This window comes from Vidua chalybeata, chromosome 19, assembly GCF_026979565.1.
Source record: "Vidua chalybeata isolate OUT-0048 chromosome 19, bVidCha1 merged haplotype, whole genome shotgun sequence".
In the NCBI taxonomy this organism is placed as follows: Eukaryota; Metazoa; Chordata; class Aves; order Passeriformes; family Viduidae; genus Vidua; species Vidua chalybeata.
Window position 1 is genome coordinate 7,277,554 of NC_071548.1, and position 21,180 is coordinate 7,298,733.

General features: G+C 61.8%; 3 protein-coding genes across 5 annotated transcripts in view; 1 reads left to right on the forward strand and 2 right to left on the reverse strand.

Moving 5' to 3' along the window:
* Nucleotides 1–462: 462 nt before the first annotated feature.
* TEPSIN (TEPSIN adaptor related protein complex 4 accessory protein) lies at nucleotides 463–4,382 on the reverse strand. Of its 2 annotated transcripts, none has more exons than XM_053960000.1 (13): nucleotides 4,304–4,382; nucleotides 4,023–4,095; nucleotides 3,693–3,784; nucleotides 3,508–3,601; nucleotides 3,315–3,382; nucleotides 3,137–3,215; nucleotides 2,955–3,026; nucleotides 2,560–2,760; nucleotides 2,302–2,473; nucleotides 1,931–2,044; nucleotides 1,736–1,814; nucleotides 1,525–1,659; nucleotides 463–1,261 (listed from the first exon to the last, which is right to left on the reverse strand). In XM_053960000.1, exons 1-13 carry the CDS (start codon nucleotides 4,343–4,345, stop codon nucleotides 818–820), a joined length of 1,665 nt encoding a protein of 554 aa, XP_053815975.1. In that variant the 5' UTR covers nucleotides 4,346–4,382; the 3' UTR covers nucleotides 463–817. The 2 variants fall into 2 exon arrangements, with proteins under 2 accessions (XP_053815975.1, XP_053815974.1); XM_053959999.1 differs by having other exon boundaries at nucleotides 1,931–2,047.
* A 283-nt stretch (nucleotides 4,383–4,665) lies between these two features.
* On the forward strand, nucleotides 4,666–5,264 carry NDUFAF8 (NADH:ubiquinone oxidoreductase complex assembly factor 8). Its single transcript, XM_053960001.1, has 3 exons — nucleotides 4,666–4,770; nucleotides 4,861–4,971; nucleotides 5,064–5,264. The coding sequence occupies exons 1-3, from the start codon at nucleotides 4,690–4,692 to the stop codon at nucleotides 5,082–5,084; spliced, it is 213 nt and encodes a 70-aa protein (XP_053815976.1). The 5' UTR covers nucleotides 4,666–4,689; the 3' UTR covers nucleotides 5,085–5,264.
* Nucleotides 5,265–21,180, reverse strand: part of SLC38A10 (solute carrier family 38 member 10) — a 30,994-nt gene continuing 15,078 nt past the window's right edge. The window contains exons 11-16 of one of the 2 annotated variants that reach the window (XM_053959987.1): nucleotides 17,625–17,778; nucleotides 10,459–10,629; nucleotides 9,733–10,179; nucleotides 9,119–9,202; nucleotides 8,326–8,505; nucleotides 5,265–8,083 (exon numbers count right to left, since the gene is read on the reverse strand). In XM_053959987.1, coding sequence (XP_053815962.1) covers nucleotides 6,936–8,083; nucleotides 8,326–8,505; nucleotides 9,119–9,202; nucleotides 9,733–10,179; nucleotides 10,459–10,629; nucleotides 17,625–17,778 — 2,184 coding nt within the window. In that variant the 3' untranslated portion in view covers nucleotides 5,265–6,935. Of the gene's footprint in view, nucleotides 8,087–8,325; nucleotides 8,506–9,118; nucleotides 9,203–9,732; nucleotides 10,180–10,458; nucleotides 10,630–17,624; nucleotides 17,779–21,180 lie in introns of both variants that reach the window. The other variant, XM_053959985.1, reaches the window with a different exon arrangement.

Sequence of the window (21,180 nt, forward strand, 5' to 3'; positions counted from 1 at the left end):
GGGACGAGAGTATTGAGATGGGCGCGGCTTTGAGGGCGGGGAAAGGGGCGTGGCCTGGCCCACGTGGGCAGGGTCCCCATGGGGTTTTTGGGGGGAAAATGGGGATTTTGGGGACCTGAGAAGGGGACTGGGGCTGCTGGGGAGCTATGAATGAGGGGAGCCGTGAGGAAGATGGGGGAGTCATAGCTCTGGGGGGGGGGGGCAGGCTGGGGATTATTGGGGGGCATGGGAAAAAGTGGGAGCTATCAGGGGGTTCTGGGGCAGGGGGTGAGCTCTGAGGAAGGGGGGGAACCATGGGGCTATTAGGGGGGCTGTAGCATGGAGGAGAGCAGTGCGGCAGGGGCGAAGCTTTGGGGCTGTTTGGGGGGGCGTGGGGCTATAGGAAAATATGGGGCTGCGGGCCAGGAGGAGCCACGGGCCAGGCTCCGTCAGCGGCGCAGGAAGAAGTCACACGTTGCCAGACCCGAGTGGGGGTTTATTGGTGGGTCCCGGCCCCATGGGGACGGCGCCTGCTCCCACCCACCCCCACAGAGCCCAGCCTGCAGCTGGGGGCCACCCACGAGCACCCATGGCCATGCTGGGGTCCCCAAAGCAGCCCCAGCTCAGACCCAGCGGCTCCCACACCCCTGTCCAGCTCAGAGGAGCAAGGGGTCGTGTCCCTCTGCCTGCCCTGGACCACCACGGACTTGCCACTGTCACCTGCTGGAAGCCCTGGCCCTTGTGGCCACTTCAGACCGTGTCCCCCGAGGCACCAGGACAGCGCAGGCCCCGCAGGGAGTGGGGCAGAGCCCCCGCAGCCCCCGGGGCCCGACAGCAGCTACATGTTGAGGAAGGCGAAGGCCGACGGCTGCAGGGCGCCCTCCGTGTCCGTCCCCCCGTCCTGGGGCCGGGCCGGCGGCTCCACGGGCGGCGAGCGCGGCCGGAGCACCGCGCCGGGCCAGGCCACCAGCTCCATGCCGGCGAACAGCGCCAGGCCGGGGGCCGCCGTGTCCCCTGCCAGCCTGCTCCCCCCGTCCTGCTGGCAGGGACAGGCCGGCACCGCGGCCCCGGGCTGCCCGGGGGGCTCCGCTGCCACCCCCGGCTCCTCAGCGGGGGCTGCGGGGGCCGGCGCCGGGCTCAGGGGGGTCAGGAAGCTCTGGCTGGCCACGGCCGGGATGTCCATGAGCAGGTCCCCGGCCGAGCCCGCCGAGGGGGCCGAGGGTGGGCGCGGGGCCTTCGGGGAGGGCTGGGCCCGGCACAGGGCCTCGAACTGCCGCAGCATCTGGGACAGGGGGTGGGCACAGTGAGAGCGGCATCGGCAAAGGGGCTTGGCCCTGGCACCTTTGCCCAGGCACAGGGACTGTCCCCAAGGTCGCCTCCCAGGGCTCGGAGGGAGCATCACCCCGCCCCGGGGAAGGCAGCCAAACCACCCCTCTGGGACATACACAGAGCCATTCCCAAGGGCTGCGTGTCCCCAAGGGCTGTCAAACCTGTGCCAGGAGCCCCTACCCGAGGGACCGGGCACAGGGACGTCCCCAGGGTCACCTTTGTTGCTCGGTTGGCCACAGGCCCAGGGCTGCCTTGGCTGAGGTGCTGCAGGCGCTGCCGGGTCACGGCAAAGATCTGCTCTGGGGAGAGCAGGTCGGAGCAGCCGAGGGCAGAGATGGCACACATGGACCTCTGTGGGAAAGGGGAGCTGAGCCTGGCAGGCCCCCAGACACCCCCCAGCCCTCCCAGGGGAGCCCCCTGTGCTCACCATGCGCACGCTGTCACTGGGATCCTCCAGCGCCCGGCCCAGCAGCTCCAGCACCACCTCACAGTTCAGGAGCCCACACCTGCGCAGGGACGGGGGTCACAGTCACCTGCAGCGCCTTCCCATCCCCAGAGTCCAGGCCCAGGCAGCCAGGGGAGGGCTCAGGTTGCCCCGGGAGCACCCCGCTCTGCCACCTACTCCTTGAGGAAGTGCTGAGCTTCCTCCCTGGTGAGGAAGACCCTGGCCCCGCGCGTCAGTCCCGACACCAGGCTCAGCTCCCTCCGGCAGTCGCCCGGGCTGTCAGCGTCCACCCTGCTGGGGACACACCTCATGGGGACAGGAGCCAGCTGCTTACTCCTCCCGGGGTCCCTGCACACCCCCTGGCAGACAGGGACCCCCCACCCTGAGCAGCTCTGCCCACCCACGGCTGGCAGGACGAAGGCGCCGGGCGGAACACAGCCAGCAGTGCCGGGGCACTCTGGATCACGGGTGTGGAAAATGAGGGCAGCGCTCCTGGGGATGCACCCGGGACAGTCCGGGGGCAGGGGAGCCCCCCGGGCCCCTCTCACCTGTCGGCGCCGTGGCTCAGCTCCCGGCTGGCCCCGGAGCGGCTGTCGCTGCCGGATTTGCTGCCCGAGTCGGAGGCGCGGCTCCGCTCGTTGCCCTGCGAGGATTCCCGGGAGCTGTGCCCGCTGTCTGCCTCCTCCCAGCCGCCCCCGGCCAGCCCCGCCTGGTGGCTCACTGCAGGGACAGCGCTGCTGAGATGGGGTCCCCACACTCCCCAGGACGGGGCGGGGACCCCCCCAAACTGCCCCGGCAGGACCCACCTCGGGACGCGCGCGGCGCGGGAGGGGTCGGGGGCGGCACGGCCGGGCTGCCGGCCGGGGACGGAGCTCGGACGGGCTCGTAGGTGTCCTCGGGGAGGTCCCCACGGAGCCGCCGGGGCCCCCCCGGCGCCGGGAGCACGGCCTGGGCCACGGCCTCGGCCGCCCGCTGGAGGCTGCTCAGCAGGGCCTCTCCCGGGGAAGCTGCCAGAGGCGCGGATGTTGGGAGCAGCCTGGGAGCCCGGCCCCATGGGATCACCCCAACACCGAGCTCCAGGCTGGGAAAGGGGGGGTGAGGGAACGCTGGGAGCTCAGAGGACGAGGCACAGAGCGACCCCCGTGGCCCTGCCCCGGCTCCCAGCAGGAAAGGACCCGGTGAGGGCCCGGCCAGGACTCACCGGGGCTGCTCCTGTCACTGCTGAAGCCGAATCCCTGCAGGGAGCCACAGGGGCTGGGGCTGGAGCCCATCCCTGGGGAGGCACAGGGAATGTCAGGGGGGGGCTCAGGCGCTCAGGGCTCCCCTTTCCTGCTGTGTCCCTGCCCCCCCGGGCGAGGGCCCGGCCCGGGGGGCTGCGCTCACCGGCGGGGGCCGGGGGCCGGGCGGGCAGCGCCAGGGGCTGCGGCAGCGGCGCATCCGAGAACAGAACGCTGGCCAGGTCCTGTGGGATTGAGACACAGAGAGGAGCGTTGGCAGTGCTGGGAACCCCAGGGTCCCCAGAGCAGGGGGCTGGGGGCTGCCCTGTCCCTCCAGCACCCACCTGTGCGGCCGCCCGCACCTTCTGGTTCAAGCTGTTGCCGTGGAGGGGGTCTGGGGGCCCGGAGAACACTGCAGACACACAGAGGGGAGGGTGGGGGACGCTCCCAGGCGGGGTAGGACCCTGCTCCTGGCACAGCCCCGGCAGCAGGAGCCCTTCTGGGGTCTCCAGCCCCCCATGGGGCTGCTGCCGTTACCCGCGGCCTCCCGGATGAAGCTGGCGTTCCTCTTCAGCTGCAGGACAAACTGGGGGGAGCCCTGAGAGCAGGTGTGCAGCAGGATCTTCAGCACCTGGCTCGGGGGACAAGGACAAGTCACAGCTGCCCTCCCTGGAGCAGAGGGGGGGGGGGTTCCATCCCATCACCCCCCCCAGTGCTCCCACCTTCAACTTGACGTGGCAGGAGCTGCTCTGCAGCCGTGTGAGGAGATGCTCCAGCAGGCACTGGCTGCTCCCGGGGGACTCGTGGGAGATCTCTAGGGACGGGTTAGGGATCCAGCCGGGATCCAGCCGGGATCGGAGGGCAGCAGCAGCCCCCCCGTGCCAGGAATTCGGCCCCTCCACAGGGTCCCAGCCAGGGCCCACAGTCCCACGGCTGCCCCCAGCCAGCCCCGCAGGCCTCCCGAGCCCACCACGGCCTGGAGCAGCCCCGGGGATCCCACCCCGTCCCGGGGAACCCCCTGCCCCGTGCCCCCCCGGCTCCCTGAAGGATACTGGCGATCTCCTCGAACAGGTACCCGGGGCACGGGGTGTCGTCGTCGGCCGTGCCCCGCAGCAACACCGGCAGCTGGAGGAGGAGGGGGCGGCGTGAGAGGGAGCGGACCCGCCCCGGACCCCGGTGCTGGGGACCGGACCGGGGCTCCGGGGCAGGCCCGGCCCGGCCAGGGCTGTGCGAGGCCGCTGCAGAAGCGAGTGGGGGGTGCAGCGATGACGTCGCGGGTAAGCAGTGACGTCACGCCCCGGCAGCCCACCCCCCAAAAAGCCCCGGTCCGTACCCGGCTCAGGAAACTCAGCCGGTCCCGCAGCGGCGCCGCCATGACACTGCCGGCACCGGCCCTGCCCGGTCCCCCGGCGGCGTCAGGGAACCGCCCCCCGGAAGTTATTTTCCACCAATGAGAGGGCAAAGCTCTCCTGCTTAACCAATCATCGGAGAGAGAGGGCAGGACTCCAGGCGGAAGCGCTCCGTGGAGTTGACGCCTGAAGGAGGCGGGAAGTAAACAACCGGCATTTTCACCAATCAGAGCCGCCCGCGCTGAATAACCAATCAGAAGGGGCGTGGCTTGGCGTGGTCCCGCCCAATAGGAGAGCGCGGGCGTGTGACGAGCGGGGCGGGCAGCCAATCGCGGCCGCCCGGGCATGGCGGCGCCCGTGCGGTGAGGCGATGTCGGGGCGCGGAGCGTGGCTGCGGGCGCGGGCGCGGCTGCGGCGCTTCCCGGCGGCGCTGGCGGCCTGCGGGGACCAGGTGGGGCCCGGGGGGGAGGCACCGGGGGGCGGCCGCGGGGCCGGGGCGGGTCCCGGCGGCCCCCGCTCCCGTCCCGTGTGATTCCCGCAGGCCGCGGCCTACGGGCGGTGCGTGGCGGCGGCGGCGGCGGGGCCGGCGGAGCTGCGGCGGGACGCGTGCCTGCGGGAGTTCCAGGCGCTGCGGGAGTGCTTCGCCCGGGCGGTACGGCGCTGTCCCGGTCCCCGTGCCAGATCCGGTCCCGGTGCTGGCGGAGGGAGGCGGCCTCGGCCCGTCCTGACCGCGGCTCTTTGCAGGCAAAGGCGACGCCGAAGTGACCCCGGAGCCGCCCCCGCCTGGAGATGCTCGTGGGGAGCAAAACCCTCGGGCCGCCGGTTTGTCCTCAAATGACGGAACCCCACCGGTCCCGGAGCTGCCCACCCGCTCCCCGGCCTGGAGGAGGTGCGGCCCCGTGAAGGTCACAGATCTATTTTTATTTATTAAAACAAGAATCCAGATCAGAATGCTTCAGCTTATTTTATTGATGGGCTCAGCCCGCGCTCCGGGCTCTCCGTGCCAGCGTTCCACCCGCCCCCGGGGGGAGCCGTTCCCGGCGGGACAAGGCAGCTCCCGCCAGCTTCCAGCCCAGCTCGGGGTGCCCGGGCCATTCCCAGGAGCAGGAATGCCAGGAGCAGGAATGCCAGGAGCATCTTTGGTCCCTTCCGTTCACACAGAGAACAACAACAGGGGCCGGAGCCGGCAGCGCGGGGCACGAAGGAGCCCACCCGGCTCCCTGGCGCCTCGGGAAGGCTGCTTGGTGCCACAGCCCGGATCCCCGTCCCCGGGGCAGCCCTGGAGCCGTGCTCCAGAGCCCGTCCCTGCCTCTCGGAGCGGCCCCGGGGCGCCGTGCTTGTGCTTGACGACAGCGTTAATGGAGAAGCTCGTTGGGTTCAGGGGGGTTTAAGGCCACAGTGTTCCGCGGGGGGGGTCTTCCCAAAGGACTCCCGAGGTCGCTTCCCTGTCGCTCTGGGTTGTGACACCCCGGGAGCACCAGGCAGGGACAGTCCCACCCTGTCCCAACTCTGCAGGGTCCCACTGGACACAGACTCGAGGTCGCCAAAGACATCTGGAGGTCGGGAATATAAAACCCACCACAGTGATGAGGTCTGAGGGCTCCAGGCTGGGAATTCTCAGCCGCTCTAGGGAGAACTTTGGGATCGAATTCCGTACATTCGCAGGTCTGGATGTAAAAACACAAAACCCCCCAAAAAAAAACCCCAAGGGATGAATCACTGGGAGCCTGAAACAACACAGAGCTCTTGGGGAAGCTCTTCCCTTCCTCACTCACCAAACAAATTCCCAGTGGAGCAGGGACCTGTCTGGATGCAGAACAGGGCTGGGGCAGGCTGGGAAGAGCACACGGAACACAGGAAGAGGTAGGTGGAACCCCTGGCTCCACCTGGCTCTGCCGTGCTTTCTCCCACCTCCGGCAGAGGAATCAAGCTGGGTTGGGAAGGGCTGGGGGGAAGTTGAGCCTCTTAATGCACTTTTGAGAGGGGAAGTGGAGCTGGAGAGCACAGAGAGGAGCACCCAGGGAGGGTGGAGGGGGCAGAGCTCCGTGTGATCCCAGTGAGTGGCCAAGGAATCCCATCCCTGGGAGAGAGGCAGCACAACAGGAGTTGTGCCCGGTTAAGGCAGCGTTTCTACTAAATGAGGTTCCTGAACCACCACTGTGTCCCAAACAAATGAGGCTCTGCTCCCGACCCAGCACTGGAGCACTGGCTCTGCTGGTCCTCAGCTCACGGCTTCTCTGGGGTAAAGCCCTTCCCGAGGTGTGGATCCCAGGTCCCCTCGGCACAGCCCCTTCCTGGTTCTGAGAGGAGTTGGGAGATGGTTGGAGAAGGCAATTTGATGTGAATGAGATGCTGGAAAAGGTCCTTGGAGCAGTGGCCTGGCAGGGAGCCGAGGTGGATGGCAGCTCTGGAAGGCAGGGGACAGCAGGAATGTCGCTCCCAGTGCCACCATCTCCTTGGCCACCCGCCGGCACACGCTGGGGGTGCTGCTGGAAGCCCCCAGGGTGGCGCTCAGGGATCCAAGGAGATCCTGTGGATCCGAGCACCGCGTCCAGCAGAGTGGCTTGGATCTCCGGTGAGGCCGAGCCTTCCCTGCGGAGCACGGCCGCAGCCCCGTCACGGGCTCCTGTCCTGTGTCACCTGCTGGATGTGGCGGCTGCGCCCCAGGTGCTGCGCGCCCTCGGCCACCCCGCTCAGCCGCGTCTCCAGCGCGCTCCGCAGGTCGTTCACCTTCACATCGGGAAGGGGGTTCAGGCCGATCAGGACCCCCCCGGCTCCTGCTGCAGCCGCCTCCTCCTCCCCGTCCTCCTCCTCCCCGTCCTCCTCCTGGTCGGGGGGCAGCAGGTCCCGTCTCCTGCGCCGCAGGTCCAGCCCCCCCTGCAGCTTCAGCTCCCGGTTGGGTTTGACGTCGCGCTCCGGCTGCTGCGCATCCCTGGGGGCGGCCGCTCCGTTCTCAGGCTTCCCTGCTGGAGCATCCTGAGGGCCGGCTTTCCTCTCGGCCCCGTTGGAGGGACCCCCACCCCCGTGGCCCTGCCGGCCCCCCGGCTCTTCCCGGGGATCCTCCTCCTTCCTGTGCCCCAGGCCAGGCGGGTCCCGCTGCCGCCCGCCCGCTCCCTCGGCCTGCGCCCCTCTCTGCCACTCCCTCTCCCGGGGGTGCTGCTCCCTCACTGCCACATTCCTGTTACTGGAAGAGTCCGGCACCACTGCCAGGTCCTTGGGCTCCACCTGACTCAGAGTTTTGGCTTTAAGGTCTGTTCCTGAGTCTCTTTCCAAACTCTTTCCTGCTACTCCCTGAACTTTGGCAGCCCCCGGCTGTTCTCTTTGGATGGGAGCTGTAGCTGCTTCCACAGCTTTCAGGAAATTCTTCTTCTGGTGGACATCTCTTCCAGCTTTGGCTTCACGTTCTCCTCCCAAATCCTCTGCCAAGGCCTTTTTCTCCAGGTGGTTTCTGGCTGCTGGAACACGCTGGGCATCCCCATGGAGGGGATCCCGGATCTCCACGGGATTCTTAACAGCTCTGTCATTCTCTTGCAGCGGCACCTTCCACTCCTTGGGAGCAGCCACAGGAATGTCACGCCTTTGCCCAGCCTCTTCCAGCTTCCCCACGATGTCCCTGTGCTGCTTGGTGGAATCGGGGGGCTGCTGGCCCGGGCGCTGCCCCAGCTGCTCCTTGCTCAGCACCTTCCCGGCCGTGTCTCCCTTGGCTCCGAGGCCCTCGTCCTCCCTGCTCCTGGAGAGGGGCATGGCAGGCTCCGGCTGCGCTTCTGCTGCAGGACAAAACCCACATGGAAAAGGTTTCATCAGGACATTCCCTTCCCCTGCCACCACATTGTGTGGGACACGAGACGAGGCCGCACGGGAGGAAGAGCAGAGCTGTGGGTTATCCCCACAGAAATGGCTGTGCAAGTGGACTTTGCCACGTGCCAAAGGAGCTCAGATCGCTCCCAGTTTGATTTTAGAGCTGCTCTGAGCCTGGAGGGGTCCTGCTCCCTGGCCACGTCCTTACCTGGCTTTGGCTTCTCCTCTGCCCCCTCCTCCTGCCGCTGCTGGTGGATCTCCTTGTGCTGCTCCTCGATCACTGCCAGCAGCTTTGCCTGCTGGTCCAGGAGCTGCTTGTGCTGCACCTGCTGCTCCTTGATCACCTGCAGCAGCACGTTGTGGTCCAGCAGTTTTGCTGGCCCTGCTTCTGGAAAAGGGGAAAAAGACAGAGGAAATAAAACCCCTGTGACCCAAAGCCCTCAGAAATCATGTCAGCTCTGGATGGGCTGCAAGGGCTCTCCTTGGCAGGAAGATCCAACTCCACAAACCCTGCCAGGAGAGAGAGAGAAGGAAGCTGGAAGAGGATGGGATGAGAGCAAGGGACCTGCACACAAGTCCAAGCTCAGGCTCTGACCCTCCCTTGCCAGGCAGAGGTTGGAGGGAGGAGCTCAGCCTGGGAAGGGCTTTGCAGCTCCAGCTCTGATGCCCCAGGGACAGAGCAGCCGGGGCCTTGAGGGGAAGGAGCTTCCCCTGTGATGTGTTCAGGTGTCTCTGTGTGCCCTGCCCACGCCCTCCTGCCGTGCTGCTGGAGCAGTTTCACTCCTGTCTCCCTCTTCCCAGGGCTCTGACACCGGGGAGCAGCCAGGCCCAGGTGCCAGCATGGCTCAGGTCCCCAGGTGGCCCTGCCAGGTGTGCCAGAGACGGGACAGGCACCACCTGATGCTCTGCAGGGGCCGTGGCCTCAAGACACCGTCCTCCCACAGAGAGGGATCCGGGGAGAACTGGCTCCATCCCCGCACGCCCCGGGGACACACACTCACCCCCTGCCTTCTCCTGTTTCTCCTCAGTGTTCCGGTTCTCCAGCAGTTCTGCTTTCTCTGGGAGGGGCAGCTCCTGCTTTTCACCTGCAAAGGACGACAGAGCTTTGCTGTGAGTGCAGATGTTCCCTAAAACGCCTCCACGTCGTCCCAGCACCGATTGTATCCAACCCGACGGCTGCGAGGGAAGTAATAAACCCAATATTTAACAATCCCATGCCTGGTGGCAGCGAGCCAGCACTAACTACCTCGGCCAATTAACATGCAAGAACAGCTCTAACTGGCTTTTAGACGGGCACTTGGCAATGTGTTCCCTGTCAAGATCTCCCGGCTCCGTGTCCCCGGTGATTTGGGAGCCGTACAGGAACAGCACGGCACCTGACATTTTGGCGGGTGGCGAACAACTGTTTGACAGCTCTTGCAGTAGCTGTCAAAGCCACCAGATTCCTCCCTTCCCGCAGCAGCTGCCGGAGGGGCTGTGCTCACTCACGTGCTCCACTCGTGGAGTTAAAAGGAAGCACCAGGATGAGGATGGGAATGACCAAACTGTCCCGCCTCGAGGGGCATTACAGGCCCAGAAGAGCTTGCTCAGTTGAGCTGCTCTGAAAGGAGCTTACCAGGGTCTGCTTCCTTCTCCACGGACTTTGCAGCCTCCTCTGCTTTCCTGGGGAGCTGGAGCTGTGACTTGTCCCCCTCGGCAGTGTCACCATCCAGCACGGCCGCCGGTGCCTTGGCTTCCAGCTTGGCTTCCCCTGGCTCCTTGTAGGGTGGCCTTCCCCCCTGCTGCACCGCTGCCTCTGGGACCTTCTCCACATTTGGGACGGGCCCACCAGTCCCTCCCCGCTGCTGGTTCTCGGCAGCCACTTCCTTCCCTTGTTTTGGGCCCAGTGCCTCCTTCTGGGGCTTCAGCCTGGCTGGCTCCTCCAGCAGATGGTCGTTGGCTCCTCCGGGAGCCGCTTTGTTCTCGCTGGATTCCTCCCGTTCCCGCCCCATGTCCACGACCACCTCATCATGTGGGACTGGGGGCTCGTGGCGATGAGCCTCCCCCACGGGCAGGGCAATCCCTGGGGAGACAGGCAGGGTCAGAGGCAGCAGGCTCCCAGTACACCCAGTACACCCAGCTCCATGCTGCCCTTGTCCAGTCCTGCCTTCTCTCCCTCATCTGGTGGCCACAGTCCCAACAAGCCTCCAGAGCATCAAACACTAAATCACCTTCAATCCACCACTACCACCACGGTGGATGAGGGGAGGGTAAAGAGAAGAGTTCAGGATCTCTGTCTCAGAGTCCCACAACACACACCCCCAGCTCCCAGTCCAGCTCCCTTTCCCAGGATCACCTTTACCTTGATCAGGACGGTCCAGCTGCACTTTCTCTTCCACCTTTCCTCTCTCCTCCTCCCTCTTGGGCACCTGCACGGGCACCTTGATCTGTGGCTGCTCCATCTCCTCCTTCTCCTCAGGCACTTTGGGTTTGTCACGGTCATCCTCGGGCTCCTCCACCACCGGGTTCTGCTCTGCAAACACAGGATGGGGACAGGGATGAGGTGTGGGATCTGGGAATTGCTGTGTCTGTCCCAGTCCCCTTCACCCACCCAGCCCAGCCGCTGATTTCCCTCCAGCCTTAGCATGGTGGGGCTGGGGGAGATTTTCTTCTGGGGTTACTTTGTTGTTTTCCCTGTTGTGGGCTTTTATGGAGCTGCCGGCAGGGAAGCGTGGCTGTGATGGATCCAGGATGGAGAGGGGATGGAGCAGGGATGGAGTGAGGAAGGAGAGGGGATGGAGCATGGATGGATCCAGGATGGAGAGGGGATGGAGCCAGGATGGAGAGGGGATGGAGAGGGGATGGAGCCGGGATGGAGGAAGAATGGAGCAGGGATGGAGCAGGGATGGAGCTGGGATGGAGCGCAGATGGAACATGGATGGAGCCGGGATGGAGCGGAGATGGAGCAGGGATGGAGCTGGGATGGAGCAAGAATGGAGCAGGGATGGAGCAGGGATGGAGCTGGGATAGAGAGGAGATGGAGCATGGATGGAGCAGGGATGGAGCCGGGATGAAGCCGGGATGGAGCAGGGATGGAGCTGGGATAGAGCCGGGATGGAGCGCAGATGGAACATGGATGGAGCCGGGATGGAGCAAGAATGGAGCAGGGATGGAGCAGGGATGGAGCCGGGATGGAGCAGGGATGGAGAGGGGATGGAGCAGGGATGGAGCAGGGATGGAGCAGGGATGGAACTGGGATAGAGAGGAGATGGAGCATGGATGGAGCAGGGATGGAGCCGGGATGGAGCAGGGATAGAGCCGGGATGGAGCGCAGATGGAACATGGATGGAGCCGGGATGGAGCGGAGATGGAGCAGGGATGGAACGGGCTGCTGCTGCGAGCCAGTACCACCAGATGGTAGCATCCCCCCAGCTCCCTGCCCCAGACCCCCAGCTCCGGGAGAGACCGAGCTGGAATCCAGACCCGGATCCCCGGCACTGGAAGAGATAAAGCTGTGATCCAGCCCCGAACCCCCCAACACCAGAACCGAGCTGGGCTCCAGCCCAGCTCCCACCCCCCCGCTGCTGCTTGCTGTGAAACATCTTAAAACCTCCTTTATTTTGATTTTTTCCTCCTGCTTTTTAGTGCCCAAGTGTTCCCACAGCCCTTCAGATGCCTCTCGGAGGAGGATTAAACAGGCATTAATTAGGGGAAACTCCTGAGGGAGACGGGGGAGTTTCCCCCCACCTTGCCCTCAAAGAGATGGAATGTTTTTGGAAGACACATCCCAGTCAAACCAGCCTCTGTGCTCAGCACTGTTATGACCAGCATATTCCACATGGAATCTTTTGCACATTCCACGGGATGGGAAGGGTCCCTTCCACCCCCAGCATGGCAGAAACCCACACAGGGAGTGAACTCTTCCTTTGGAGAGCAGCAGAGAAGGAAATCAAATTGTTTCCCAGCAGTGAAGTTGTTCTGCAGATTTTTTTCCATCCAACAAACTCTTAAAAAAAAAAAAAAATCTATCTTTCTGTAACAAAAAAAAATTCCCAACTCTTTCCCCCTTTGCCCTCCCCCATGTGATTTCCTTTGGGGAATTAATTCTATAAACATCTTTCCATTTTCTCCTCCCCCTCCGCAGGGCTGGTGCGATTTATTACGAGATGAACTCATGGGAAAGAAGGGATTGCCACAACTTCAGCTGCGTGGGCCTTGCCTGAGCTGGGGAGAGGCGGGAGGGGAACAACAAAAATTCACAAAAAATTAAGTACAAACTCCTGGCCCAGAGGGATCTGTGCCAGCAGGACCTTGAGCCTCTCCAGAAACCCGGAGTCCAGCCCGGAGCTCCACACCCAGAGGAGGGACGTGTGCGGGGCTGGCCGGCTTTCCACGTTCCTTCGCTTCGGGAGCGATGGTGGGAGGGGAAAAGGACTTGGATTTTCTGAGAAATTCGAGTCTAGTACCCAAGGGTCCCCCTCTCCATTGAGGGACTTCCCAGGGTTCAGCAAGTCAGGGCAGGACACTCCTCCTTTGCAGGAAGAACTGGGCTGCAGGAACCAGTGCCCAGCCCTGGCCAGGGGCCCTGGGAAGCGGGAGGCCGAGGCCGGGGAGGGGAGCGCTCGGCACGGCTGCGGATGTTCCCAGCTCAATCCTGGCCCCAGTGCAAGAAATTATTTACTCTACTGGAGGAAAGTTTTCTTGTTAATTGGTTCATGGAGGCGGGAGATGGCTCCGGTCGGAGAGGACCGGAGGATCCAACACAGGCAGGGCTGTTCCCACAGCGGATGGGAGCGATGAGCTGAGCAGCGAGATGAGGTTCAGGGGGAAATAAAAAGGAAGAGAGGAGGAAATAAAAAGGAAGGAGGGGGAAATAAAAATGAAGAGAGGAGGAAATAAGGAGGGGAAATAAGAAGGAAGTAGGGGAAATAAAAAGGAAGAGAGGAGGAAATAAGAAGGAAGGAGGGGAAATAAAAAGGAAGAGAGGAGGAAATAAGAAGGAAGTAGGGGAAATAAAAAGGAAGAGAGGAGGAAATAAGAAGGAAGGAGGGGAAATAAAAAGGAAGAGAGGAGGAAATAAGAAGGAAGGAGGGGAAATAAAAAGGAAGAGAGGAGGAAATAAGAAGGAAGTAGGGGAAATAAAAAGGAAGAGAGGAGGAAATAAGAAGGAAGGAGGGGAAATAAGAAGGAAGAGAGGAGGAAATAAGAAGGAAGACTGGGGGAAGCTTTCCTTGCCAGCAGGAAGCGGAGGAGTTAAACGCAGCAGTTCCCCTGCCCAGAGCAGCAGGTGAACCCCCCGCGGGCCCAGGGCAGCCCGAGGGGCCGGGGGAGGCCCTGCTCTGCTCCAGGAGTGTCCCTGGCAGCTTCCATCATAAATCAGGCAGAGGCACGTTCCCCGCTCTGCAAACAATGCAGGAAAAGCCCAAAACACAAACAAAACACAAGCCCAAAAGTCTCCACGCCGCAATAAGACCAAGCTGCCTCGAAGCCATCATTTGCTCAGCGGGAGACAAAATTAAGTTCATCATCAGGGCGTGAATTAACAACCTCTCAGGCTGCCTGGAAATCCATCCAGGGCTCCGGCTGCTTTGCAGGGAAGAGTTTTGCTGGGGCTCTGCCTGTCTTCTTGCCCTCCAGGTCCCTTTGGAGCGTCCTCCAGTAACGCTGCGCCTCGTCGTGTTTTATGAGTGGCCTTGGACATCACAGGCAAGGTCTGAGAGGCTGTAAAAGCTTTTTGGCTCCCAAGGAGAGGCCGGGGTGTGAGGCAGCAGCGAGAGGGTTCGCTCTGACCCCCAGGCTCTCCAGCAGCTCTGCTCACATGAGGGGAAGCCGGGGCGTCCTGCAGCTGATTTCTGTGTGTGTGCGTGCCTGGGTGTGTTGTGGTTTGGCAACAGCCTCTCCAGGCTGCCATAAAATTTCATGATTAGCAACCTAAAAGCTTCCCTTCTCCCCCTGCTCCTGGTTCGGATCGTTGCAATGGTCCCAGGCAGGCACTAAATCCCTCCTCACGCGTTTTTCCAGCCTCTCGGAGCCGAAACATGCTTCCACAGCCCCGGAGTTGAAATGTGCTTCCACAGCCCCGGAGTTGAAATGTGCTTCCACAGCCCCTGCCCTGGGCAGAGGCAGCGGGATGGGCCCTGCTGTGCTCGCCCCCATTCCAGAGGGAGCCTTAGGGACAGCACAAGGACCTCCAGGACACACCTCCCACTCCAGGGTGTCACCCCAGGGCTGACCAGGGACACGGGGTTCAGGACCTGCTTGTGCCAGTGCAGCTCCAGATCTGCCGAAATTCCTTCATCGCGCCATATGGAGCAAGATCCAGGAGCCTGTGCCAAGGAAAACGGAGCCCAACAAGCGGGGCAGAGGGCCGGGGGCAAACGCTGCCCTCGGACGTGCCGAGCAGCCCCGCACCGGGAGCCAGGCCCTCCCCGGGGAGCCCCCAGCCCAGCTGCGCCTCCAGGAGCCCTCCCTCCCCCCGAAACGGGTCCAGATTTCACAAGGTTATGGAATGGCATCCCTGAAATTAGTTCACAGTTGTCTCCTGACGCACCAGCAGTAAAAAACCAACCCAAATTACCAGAGGCTGCTGGTTCCTTTTCTGTGTCACAGGCACTATTAAAAGCTCGCTCGCACAAAGCACCAGGGAGAGCCGCCGCGGAGCCAAGCTGTTCCTGCAGGATGCAGGAGCCACGTTCCACACATCTCCGGGGCTGGGAATGCCGGCGGGGACCCAGCCTGCCTCGGGCAGGTTCCTTCTGGGGGGCAAAGCACACGGATGGCAGGGGTGGAGGGTGCAGGGATGCCGCGCGCCAAACACAACCCCAAATTTTGCCCCAGTTGAAGTAACAGAGCCCACCCCATGCCCCAGGACACCGGGATGGCCGGAGCACGGGGCCCGGCACACTGGGAAAAGGGCTCTTGCACAAGGAGCCTGGATCAGGGCTTTGTTACCCAACGTTGCACAACAGCAGGGAGAAGATGAAGCAGCAACGATCAAGTAAGGAGCTGAAAAATATTACAAAATCTTAATCCCCCCCGAGACCCTCGAGGGTGCTTTAAATACGGAGAGAAATTGCCTAATTAGCTTTTTTTTTTCTTTTTTTTTTTTCTTTTTTTTTTTTTTTTAATGGATAATTGCCTTCCTGAGCTTTCAGAGGCAGCTTAGCAACCTTTTAACAGAGGCGCAGCCGCGGCGCGGAGCGGCAGGACGGGGCTGGAAGGGGTTTTTATCCCTTTCCCGAAGAGCTGCTGACAGTAAAACCTCCAGCACCACAGGCTGGGGCTGTAATGGGCACTTGGGTGTCGTTAGGAAAAACACGATTCCGAGGCCGCTGGTCAATACGTGTTCACATAAAAGGCCAATGTTCTAATATTCATAATCCCTGGGCCCACGGGGCAGGGCTTTAATGAAAGTCTCTCCAGTTCTGGGCTCCACAACATCAAAGAGGCCAATAAAACTCCTCTCACACGCTGACAGGCGGGAGGCAGACGGGGAAGGCAGCGCTGGGGAAAGGCCCTGTGGTTTGCCTTGGATGGGGCAGCATGGGAAAGGGCACGGAGCAAGCCTGTGCCCAGGGAAGGGGCTGAGCACCCTCTGACCCAGAGGCACAGATGCACCTTGTGCCTGGAAGAAGGGGGTCTGGAAGAACCCTCCAGCCAGGAAAAGGGCTGGGAGCAGCACCCTCCAGCCAGGGAAGGAGCCTGGAGCAGCACCCTGCAGCCAGGGAAGGGGCACAAGGCACCGTGTGCCCTGGGGAAGGGGCTGAGCTCCCGGCAGCGCTGCCCAGGGAGAAGCCGTGGGATCCTGCTGCAGCGGCGGGCGCGGAATCCGGCCCATCCGGAGGGCACCCAGGTGCCGGGGGCGGCCCAGCCCGCATCCTGCGCCCCTGGAAGGACAGGATGCAGCTGCTGCGGCGCGTTCCAGGCGGCAGCTCCTGCTCTGCAAAACAAGGCGGGCCAGGGGGAGCCGCGGCGGGGGGATGAAGGGCACCATTTAACGCCTCTCATTGCTAGTCAAGCCGACATCCTGCAAAGGCACAGGGAGGCACAGATCCAAGGAATCGCAGAGGTGGCTCTCCCGGGGCAGCCCCACGTCCACCCTGCAGGTCCTTGTCCCCCTTCTCTGCTCGGCTCCATCTCCCCCCCCCTCTTCCTCCTCCCCGGGGAGGGAGCCCCCACTGGCAAAGGGACCTCAGGGGACAGCTGAGCTTTCCCTCGGAACCGCAGGGCTCCTCCCGGGGAAGTTTATGACCCGGGAGCACTAAGCCCGCCTTCCTCCCGGGTGGGATTATTTAATCCAGCAGCACTCAGAGCTGCTGCCGGCGGGCCCCGGGATCGCTCGGATGATCAGAGCCTGGCATCCCGCTCCACCGCCCCGGCTCACGCCGAGAAGGGGAGAAGATTCAGCAAACTCCTGCAGACACCGTGTTTTATGGGATTTTTTATTTTCCCAGTCAGAACACGTGTCATTAGCGATTCCTCCTGAAAGGAGCAGCTGTTCTTTGGCCATTACTGCTCCAAAATTAACCAAGACGGAAGAATTCAATCGCATCCCTCCTCCAGGCCCTGCTGAGGGCTCCATTAAGGGATTGGGAGCGTCTTTTGCTCGGAGTTCACCGGCATCCGCGTGCCCGGCAAGGCACACGCAGCCTTGAGTAAGCCACGAGTAAACCACAAGTAAACTCCACCACGGAGCAACCCCAGAGCGAATGTTATCAGCAGCAGCACCGGTGTGGGAGACGCTCCAAGCTGCCGGGCAGGAACCCAGCCAAGAACCAGGAGGGAGGATAATCTCCAGAAGAGCCAGCCCCTTTCTCCCTTCCGCTCTCAATCTCTGCGAGGATATTTCAAGGCCTCCAAAGAACAAAAAAATAAAAAAAACCCCACAGGAGAGCAGAAGGAAACAAAACTGAAGCGAAGGAACAGGGCCGAGGGGCAGCGCGGGGTCAGGCGGCACCTGCGCGCCACGGCCTTGCTCCGGAGCAGCTGGGAAAGGGAGGAGCGGCCGTAATTCCATCAGCAGCCCCAGCAAACAAATAATAAATAACAAGAACCAGTAAACAAAGCTGAGGCATAATCACAGGCTTTGTCAGAGCGAAAGCCGAGGCCAAATTTATACCCTCGGCGCCAAAAAAAAGAGGCAGTCCCCATAAATTTCCCTGCCTTCGAGGGTGATGGATGGCTGGTCCTTGGGCTGGCACAGGGCGAGAACAGTCCCGTGGGCCAGGTGGGCACTGTGCTCATCCCAAAGAGGGATCCCTGCTCTGTCCCTCCAGGGGATGACAGGCCTGCACCTTTCCCTTCCCAAAGGAACAACTCCCACAACGTACCACTGGAGGTCACAGCGGCTTTTCCAGCTGACAGAAGTGCAGCTTTTCTTGGGAAAATGCCCCAGGAAGCTGGGAAGATGCATGGAGCTGCCTGGAAATGACCCTGCTTCCGCCACACTTTAAAAAAAAAACAAACTTCTTCTTTTTAAGAGGTGACCTGGGAACAGGGCTGGGAAACCCAACTCCAGCAAGCACATACCTGGAAGTTTGACCGAATCCTGGTCAATTCTGTTCTCCTCTCTGTCCAGGTGCTCCAAGCCCACTGCTTCCGTCCTCACAGGGGTGTCCTCGGTGGCAGACAGGGTGGTGTAGGTGCTGATCACCAGCATTCCCAGCCCAATCCACAGGATAATCTGCACAGAGTACCAGAGGGACAGTGAGCACAGGAAATCCAAGGGGGCTGCTCCCCACGGCATTCCCACAGAATTCCAAGCTCAGCATAGTGACACGTGTTAGGGAGAGAAATGTCAGAGAGAAACAGGAAAACCAGTTCCTCCTGGCTGAGGTTCATATTTGGGTGTAGAGCCATGGGAATGGAAGCTGTTTCAGAGGCTGGAAGCTGTTGGAAAGGCTTTGGAAAGGCTCAAAAGTGAGTGAAGTGAGTGGGCAGGACCCAGGGATAGGAAAATGCATGTGGCAGACGAGTCCTACTGCAAAGACTCATTTCCTGGTATTCCCAGCATGAGAACTCCATGAAATCAGGTCTGGCTGAGCACAGAGGAACCTGGCCTGGTTACAGCCCCCAACCAATCCAGGGAGCTGCTTAAAATTCCTCGGTTTTGAAAGCAAGGATAACATGTCCACACACAGGTCCTGGTCCCAGGGCTCAAGAAGCTGCTGAGAAATGACTCCCTGATTCCCAGAAAGCTAGAATCGAACGGGATAAAAATAGAAGGGTGGAATCTGGATCCTGTGGAGGGAAGGGCTCTTGGAATTTCTCTACCTCGAAAAGGAGAAAGTGATGAGCAGCAAAGGAATTTTTACAGCTTGTTATGTGATGACAAATTGATCTAAAAGGATCTAATTCCACGTGAGTCACAGGAAGTGTTGGATGGCACTTGGACAACCTGGTCTAGTGGAAGGTGTCCCTGCCCATGGCAGGAGGTGGAACTGGATGAGCTTTAAGGCCCCTCCCAACCCAAACCATTGCATGATTCCATGACTCCCAACCCTCACGGTGCAGATTTACATCCCAATTCACAAAAAGCGCAACAAAAAGATGCTTCTCAGTGTGGGGAAAACCAAGAACGGCCACAGGGAGCACTTTACCACCGAGGAGCTGCCAGAAAACTGCAAATCAAGGGGAGAGGTGAAATTGGAAGGAGGAATTAAAACACTGGCACTTCCAGAGGGGGAGGAGGGGCCGATGCTTTCCTCACCCACTGAGGGAGGTCACCCAGAAAGAGGGAGCAGCGTGGTCAGAGCCGGGCCCAGGAGACCCCGGAGGGGCCGTTCCCAGCACACCCCGCAGACAGCCCGACGCCTTCGGAAGGAAAAGGCTGGCGGGACGTGGAGCAGCTCCGGATCAGGGGCAGCGTGGCCAGGGAGCAGAGGCCAGGCCTTGGAGCTGCTGCAGAGGAAACAGGAGCAGAATGTGCTGCCTGCCTTGCCCGGGGTGCACAAAGAGCAGATATCCTGCCATCCACCCCCCACGCCGGGTAAACGCCGAGTCAGCAGGTCCTGCCCTGCTGCCCTGGGCTCGAGCTGCTCCACTTCCTCCCCTCCCACAATCCACAGCCCCGGCACAAATGCATTTTGTGCCTGGGAGGTTGTTCTGGCACCTTCCAGAAACAACAGCGGAGAGGAAGAGCGTTTCCACAAAGAGGATCTATTCTGGTGCCACAGGAACCAGGAGCAACGTGGGAGAGGAGGGAGCTGTAGGAAACGGCTGAAAACATTAAATGCTTTAAAAGGATTTTTGTTGTTTCTTATCTTAGTGGGGAACCAGGGGCTCAAATGCCTCGGATTGAAACCCCTTTGATTGTTGCACATTTGGAGTTCAGCTGCGAGCTCCCGGAGCAGCGGGTACGGGCACACGTGGCAGTCCCACAGGCTGGGCTGTCCCTGAGCCGCCCTCACCCAGCTCCCCCCTCCCCAGATGAAGATCAGAATGAAGAGGACCATAATTTGGCTTAATTCCATGGAGATGCTTGTGCCATGGAAAAGCAGGCGGTTTGTGCTCAGGGGACCACCAAGGCAACTGAAGGAATGTGAGTGAGGGCTGCAAGGACTCGGGCGCTCAAGGAACCAATCCAGGCAGAGGAGCCACCAATCCCCAAGCTCTGCTCCCACAGGAACGACCTGCCCAAGACCCAGTGATCCCACGGAGAGCAGAGCCCTTTCTGCAGGAGCCCCTCTGAGCATGGACACGGTGAGAGGCTGTGGAAAGCCCTGGGGCAGCTCAGCACGGCCAGGGCCCCTCTCCTGGAGAGGAAGTTCACGTGGCCGTTTCCTCGGCCGGTCGCGCTCCCTCGGCCTTCCTTCCTCCCAGCAGATGATCCAGCTCTGCACAGCAGAGCCATTAGCTCAGCCCTCCTCCTGCAGCCACGGGAAGCAAACACGCTGCATTTGTGCGGCGTGACGCCATCCCCGTCCTCCTGGACACCGAGCGTTCCGAGGGACCGGAGTCACGGCAAAGGAATGCAGAGCCCCGGTCACTGCCGGCTCCCTCCTCAGAGATGCTGTGTTCGGGGGGCTCTGCCCCTGCACGTGCTGCTGGGGAAGGTGTGCTGGCCCCTGCGCTGCCAGGGAAGGGCAGAGGGAATCTCTTTTCCACCCGCACGGGAGCGAGCCCAGGGGTCACTTCCTGACCTCCGGCAGCTCCTCTTCCCCAAGTGGGACAACAGCAACTCCAGCCTCCCTAGGAGGGGCCTCTCGGACAAGCTTGTGTCAACACTGGGAAGGCAACACCTTCCTGCTGGCAGTTGCACACTCTGCTCCCAGACCCCCACACGCCCCACGGCAGCTCTGCCAAACCGGGGCTCCCGGGGAGCAGCGGGACACGGACCTTTACAGGAACAGATGCTTAACCACAAGAAAGGGAACGCTCTCCCTGCTTCACTCACAGCACTGTGTGCCTGACTCCGGGCTTTTTAACTGCTCTGGGACCTGCCTTTCCAACCCAACCCTTCCAACCAGGGCACTCCCAGCCCAGCCCAGCTGAGCAGCAGCTCCAATCCTTCCCAGTTCCTCAGCAGAAGCCCTTTGCCGGCCAGCAAACTTCTGCCCATTTCCCTCCCCAACCTGAAATCCTCCTCTTCACTGCTTTTAGTGCAAAACCCCTGTTTCGTAGCCTCAGTTTGCACCACCTCCTGTAAAAACCTGGCCTTTCACATCACCACCTGCCCCACACTGGACGCTGCTGGGTGCCAGAAGTGGCCCGATAAAAGCAGCCAGTTCTCAGCAGCACAAGAGCCAAGATAACCCCGAGAAGTGCAAAAGCTGGCGCTGAGCTTTGCTGCTCTGAAGGAGGCTGAAGCTGATGCAGAGGAGGAGGGAGAAGGTCCGTGTACACTGTTTGGACGGGGACAGGAAGGGAAGGACAGCTGAGCCCAGGGCTGGCATTCTCCCCCCGCCCGCCACCTTCCTCTGGAGCTGACTTTGATGGAGTGGAGCACCTGATCAAAGGAGTGCAGGAATGAAGGAGGAGACCAAAGACAGAGCTCCAGGGAAAGAATAAATGAGCCTTTGCAAAGACCTGGAGGGAGGAGAGGGTGGGCTCCGAGCTGGGCTGTGGAGGCGGGGAGGTGCTGAGC